The sequence below is a fragment of the Hordeum vulgare genome, chromosome 3H (genome assembly GCF_904849725.1).
Source record: "Hordeum vulgare subsp. vulgare chromosome 3H, MorexV3_pseudomolecules_assembly, whole genome shotgun sequence".
Taxonomy (NCBI): domain Eukaryota; kingdom Viridiplantae; phylum Streptophyta; class Magnoliopsida; order Poales; family Poaceae; genus Hordeum; species Hordeum vulgare.
In genome coordinates, this window is record NC_058520.1 from 1,101,966 (window position 1) to 1,108,448 (window position 6,483).

Consider the following 6,483-nt stretch of genomic DNA (forward strand, 5'->3'; position numbering starts at 1 on the left):
AGTGAGTAATATCATACAAAACTGGACGGAATAGGCCAAAACTGGGAGTTTTCATGATTTCCCTTAACCGGACCCCGGGGTTCCCGAAACGTTCGGATGGCATCGGCACCCAAAATCACTGACTAATAGCATACAAAACTGGCCGGAATAGGCCAAAACTATGAGTTTTGACGAGTTCCCCGTAACCGGACCGCGGGGTTGCCGAAACGTTCGGATCGCAGCGGGACCCAAAATCAGTGAGTAATAGCATACAAAAGTGGCAAGAATAGACCAAAACTGCGACTTTTTACGAGTTCCACGTAACCGGACCCCGGGGTTCCGAAATCGGTCGGATCGCAGCGGGAACCAAAATCAGTGAGTAATAGCTTACAAAACTCGCGAGAATAGGCCAAAATAGCGTGTTTCGATGAGTTCCACGTAACCGGACCCCGGGGTTCCCGAAACATTCGTATCACAGCGGGACCCAAAATCAGTGAGTAATAGCATACAAAACTGGCCACAACAGGCCAAAACTGTGAATTTTGCCGTAACCGAACCTCGGGGTTACCGAAACGTTCGGATCACAAAATATAGGGGGCATTCCCGAAACGTTAGTTTCAAAGTTATGAACTATTTTGGAAAATACAAATATTTTTTTAAGAACACAAATGTTTTTCAAAATTACGTTTTTCTATTCAAAACAGGAACATTTTATGAACTTCCCCGAACATTCTTTTAATTTGCGAACAAATCTTGAGCACATGAACATTTTTAATTTGTAAAGAAATTATGAAAACAGATACATGTTTTGAAAAACACAAATTATTTTCCAACTTATGACATTTTTTCCAAAATGTGAACATTTTGTGAAATTTCCCAAACCTTTTTTGAATTCGTGAAGAAATTTTGAAAACTAGAACATTTTCGGAATTTGCAAACAAATTATGAAACCAAATACATTTTTTTAAAACACAAATGATTTTCAAACTTAAGAACATTTTTTCCAAAATGCAAATATTATATGAAATTTTCAAAACCTTTTTTGAATTTGTGAACAAATTTTGAAAACTGGAACATTTTCAGAAAATCACGAACGTTTTTTGCACTTATTCCATTTTTTTGGAAAGACAAACATTTAGGGTATTTCTTTAACATTTTTGAATTTGCAAACAAATTTTGAAAACAACAAATCTTTTGAATCTGTAATTGTTTCCTGAAAATCGTATACATTATTTGAAATGACAAGATTGTATTCATAACGCGAACATTTACAAAATTCCCCGAACAACTTTAAATTTGTAAACAAATTTTGAAAACCTGAACATGTTTTGATTTTGTGGAAAAAAATGAAAATAAGAACATTTTTCTCATATTGCGTACTTTTTTTCAAAATTATGAACATTTTAGAACATGAACATTTTATGAAATTCCCTGAATGGGTTCTTAATTTGCATTGAAATTTTGAAAACATAAATATCTTTTGAACTTGTGAACTAATATTGAAAACAGGAACGTATGCTGAAATCCGCTAACATTTTCTGGATTTGTGAAAACAATTAGAAAATGCAAATATGTTCGGAAATTTTAAAATTCAAACTTTTTTGGAATTTCTGAACAAAATTTGAAAGCTAGAACATTTTTTTAAAAATATGTGAAATTTTCGTTCACGAATGAAACAGAAAAAGGAAAAGGGTAAATAAAGAAAAAGGAAAAATGAAACAGAAAAGAGAAAAAGGAAATTAAAATAAAAAGAGAAAAGGGTTCAAGAATCTTCTAGAAGGTTCCCCAAACCGAAAAAAACGACAGGAGAACTCTAGAATGTTCCCAAAACAGCAAACAGAAAACTTTATGCACAACTATAAAATGAGCCGGCCCAGTTTCCTGGATATCAAGCTCTGCATGTGCATTACGGCAACATTTTGCCACAACAAGTCGCAAATAGGAGCACCCGTCCTAGCCCGTGTCGCATGGAATATTTTTATTCCATGCGTTTTGCATGTTGAATAAATTCTCTAGTTCGTCTCATGAAAAAAACAGATCAAGTCGATCCAATCCCGCCCGCTGTACTACAGTGCTCCCTCAGTAAAGAAATATGGGGGGCATTTTGATCACTACTTTAATGATCTAAACGTTGTTATATTTCTTTACGGAGGGAGTAGTTTCGAAAGAAAAAAGATCTTGTGGATTCCGATTGCTTCCTTGCCGCCAAACTTTCCATCCAACTGTCACCGTGTTCGTGGATTTCTTGCAGTACGATGTAGTCCATCAGAACGCCGCCGCCGCCATGTTAGATATCGACATAACTCCGTGTCCATAACATATTTTCGACTATTTCTTCAGGCAGCTTCGTCTTATCAACAATCCACAGCCAGGCTGTTGGGCAGATGATTAACCAATCGACAAACAACTTTTCAGCTGCAGGGCCATGGGTGGAGGAGATAAAAGAGATGCTTCAAGGAAGTGAAGTTTATGAGCTCGAACTCAAATGAGCCCTATGAACAATAAAATCAAGAAACAATAAAAAACAAATCAAAAATTCTGAAACTTTTTTTGTGTAAACATTGACAAAAGTTTAATGTGCTCACAACTTTTGACGAGGTCCTCGTAACCGGACCTCATAGTTCCCCCAACGTTCGAATTCGTCTTAAAGAAGAAAAAAATGGGTTAGGTCTTACCCAACCTCGGCAAATGTGACGCCTTAAAGAAAGTAGTACATGATACAGAAAATATTTCCTATAAAAGTCTCTTCAGAAAATTCTGTCCTTTCTCTTAAAACAGTAACTTCTATATTTACGTATGTAAGAAAAAATTGGCATACAATGTGCGAGGCGAGCGCCATTGTGACAAAACAAAAAATGAAGGTTGGACACATCAGCAGCACTAAATCAGAGATGGCTAAAGTTTGTTTTTTCAGGCTCATGGTTCAGACTGTAACTCTTACTCAAGTTATCATCATTCGAGCTATATTATTTTTCAAACAACTGGTCTGCAAAATGACACACCTGATTAGAGGGCAGATGCACAGATAAGTAGCAGGACAATAATGCTGTAATAAGCACCTCAATTAAATATATTCTTTTTGCATCACCACTTGTATCAGTAATTCAATATACATCAAAATTCTAATTTCTAAGGCAAGCGGTTTTATCTATAAGACCAACGTGCTCTGATTATAAATTTCACCACAAAGATGATAGATGTTGACATAGAGTAAGCATGACATGAAACTGAGGCATCTCAAGGGACAATAAAATTGTAAATTTCATTACATTACATCAATAGCATGGCATTAGTATCGGATCTTATAAACAGAAGTGTCTGAGTCCACAAGAATGGTCAGAAGGTCACAGCTAAAATAGAAACAATAGCATGTTTTTTTATTGGCTAACAGCAGCTTTACAAGGGATGACAACTGTGTGACTATTGCGACAAAACACAAAATGAAGGTTCAGCTGCTGTTATTTTTTCAGGCTAAGAGCTGGCTCATGGTTCAGCCAGTAGCTTAGTTACTGAAGTTGTTGTCATTCGTGTTACAGGTAAAGTAGCAGGACAAGAATGTTGCATTAAGAATTTGAGCTAAATATATTCTTTTACGCAATTCTTTCTTTGCATCAACACCTGTATCAGTATGGAGCAGACGTATAATTCCAAATGCTAATCTGAAGACATTACAGATTTCAGTAGAAATATTAGAAGCACGGAGCAAATAAGCTAGTAAGATATTAACAGTAGAGCAACCATAATACTGCCTCTGTTTGTAAATATAAGACTTTTTGACAGTTGGAATTGAACTGCCAAAACGTCTTATAGTAGATTTAAAAACAGAGGGAGTATGAAAGAGAGGAATCTCAAGGCAAAAGAATTGTGTAGGTAGTAATTTCATTGCAACAACAGCATGACATAAGTATCACGAGTCACAAAACATAGCTGTTGAGTGAGCCTAGACTAGGATGGATACGATAGCTAGAACAGCCGAGCAGTAACCTCCCAGATTACTTACTAGTTGCGCTGCTTCTTCTTGGTATGCTCGACCTCCGCTTCTTCTTCTTGTTGGGCGTCGTCGCCGTCTCTGCTCCTCTTGTTTTTCTTGTGCTTGTTCTTCTTCTTCTTCTTGTCGCTCCCCAAATCGGCATCGACGAAATCAGCTTCTTCTTTCTTCACCTCGACCAAGTCTTGGGCGGCGTGCTTCCGTTTCTTGTCGTGGCTACCAACTGATCCCTTGTTTGAAATCATCTTCTTGTGCTCCGGCTCCGGCTCCTCTTGTTCTTCCTGCTTGATGACACATGGAATGTCCTTCTTCTTCCTGGGAACCAAACTGATCCCTTGTTTGGACACCACCGCCTCTTGCTCCTCCTGCTTCACACGACCCTTGTCCTTGTTCCTCCTCTCACCGTCACCGTCACCGGTAGCAGCAGGGGGGCTGCCCTCCTGCTGGTGGTGCAGGTGCAGGTGGTGGTGGAGGGCCCTGCGGATGTCGCCGCGGATTTGGCAGAGCTCGTCGACGGCGTCGGCGGCGGTGAGGAGGTAGGTGGCGGCGTCGGAGGTGGGGAGGTTGGAGGCAGAGCTCTTGAAGAATCCGGAGAGGATGCCCTTGGCCTTGAGCAGCGAGCACGGCTTCGAGGAGACGATGGCGCCGGTGACAGCTCTCATCGCCTCGCCGCCGGCCGCCGCCGCCGCAGAGAGACGGACAAAGAAAAGGGGGCTGCTTTGTTTTGCTTGCTTGGTCTCTCTCTCTTAGTCCTAGGGTTGGTTGCTTGGTTTTAGTAGGCCGGGTGGGTCGATGGGGATGAATGGGATTTTGGGCCGCAGCCCACACAAAAAATAGCCCCTTTGTTTCTAAAAAAAAAAAAAGGAATTGCCACAACAAAAAAAAACATTAAGCCAACGATTGTCAACATTGAAGTGAACAACTTGGTAAACAGATTGGGATTCCAACGTGTGGAAGCGGAGTCGGACTGAGCATCTGCAACAGTCGCGCTTCGCGCCGCGCCTAAAAAACATGTTTACCGCGCGTTGGTCGTCTGGTTTGGCGCGTCGCGCAGCGCTGGCTCCAGCAGCAGCTTTAAAATGCAGCGCGCGCTCCGCTCCAGCAGTGCGCAAAAATGCAGTGCGCGCGCCGCTCCAGCAGCGCCCAAATATATGGCATTTGGACAAAAAATAGTTTGAAACATTCATCAAAATGCAATGAACATGTGAAATTTAACACAAACAAGTTGATGAATAAAAGTCATGCCCACAAGTTCATCCAACCAAGTTCAAAATGTGAACCAAGTTCAAAATACAAGTTCATCCAACAAAGTTGAAGACATATAACACATCAACCATCTTCCTTGTCTTCTTCCTCTTCTTCCGAAGACGATTCTTCCGCCTTCGAAGATGAATCTTCCTCCATAACCTCATCACGCACCGCATCACGTGTAGCTCCGACGGTCTTGGCAAGATCTTCAACGGCATTTTCATGGGTATGTGTGTGAGGCACATCGAAAGACATTCCACCCATGGCCGGAGGTGCACCCATGCCTCCCATGAGAGAAGCAAAACTCATGCCACCCATGCCTCACATAGCGTTGGAGGGTGCTCCAAAGCCACCCATGCCTCCCATAGCGTTGGAGGGTGCTCCAAAGCCACCCATGCCTCCCATGGCGGCCGGAGGTGCACCCATGCCTCCCATGGCTCCGAAGCCACCCAAGCCTCCCATGGCCCGTCCGCTGCCCTACAAGCTTCTTCTTCGCCTTCGAGCTGCCGGAGCCGTCCGTCGCCTTCTTCTTCGCAGATGTTTTTCCTTTCTTTGACGTTGCGGTGGCGGCACGGGACGGCGCCGGCACGACGCCACCCGTCGGCGTGGTCATCCGCGGCGGCAAGAAGAGGCTGCGCGCGAGGCCGACGGTCGGCGGCGGCGGCGGCGCCAACGCTCGCCGCGCTAGGGTTTTCGGCGGCAGCGGCGGGGGGGGGGGGGGGGGGGTTGCGGCTGCACAGCGGGGTGCCGGTGTGCGCGTCCATGGTGGCAGGGGCGCTGGCGCCGGCGCGCGCGGTTGCAAAGGAGGAAGAAAAGGGCGAGTTCGCGCGCGCGCTCGAGTCTGCCGCGCGCGGAAGTGGACGCCCGAAATACACAGCGCGGGATGGGGCTATGGCCAGCGCGCCCAACTCATTCTACCGCGCGCGCGGTTTTTGCGCGCCCGCTGGAGCTGTCCGCCGCGTTGCGCGCGCGCTATAATTGCTTTTTTTGCGGCGCGGCGCTAGTATAGCGCGGCTGTTGGAGATGCTCTAATCAACTTTTGTAATGGGCATAGTGTCGGAGTCCGTCCCGATAGGTGACGGTTGGCGTTTTGGGTCCGGCGATTCCGGGGGCGATTGCGATCGGGGCGGCTCGCGTCTAGGGTTCCTCGTGCTCAAGCCTTGGGGAATATTCCACCTCGGCGATCTCGTCTCCCTTGTGGTGTGCTCCTTCACCAAACCCAATCCACCATAAGCCTTCTGTGCGTTCCCTAGGGCGCGCGGTCGTAA

General features: G+C 44.5%; 1 protein-coding gene across 1 annotated transcript; it reads right to left on the reverse strand.

The window, feature by feature from the left end:
• Window positions 1-3,839: 3,839 nt before the first annotated feature.
• LOC123442348 (H/ACA ribonucleoprotein complex subunit 4-like) lies at window positions 3,840-4,730 on the reverse strand. Its single transcript, XM_045118358.1, has one exon. The coding sequence runs from the start codon at window positions 4,627-4,629 to the stop codon at window positions 3,979-3,981; it is 651 nt and encodes a 216-aa protein (XP_044974293.1). The 5' UTR covers window positions 4,630-4,730; the 3' UTR covers window positions 3,840-3,978.
• Between the last annotated feature and the right edge of the window lie 1,753 nt (window positions 4,731-6,483).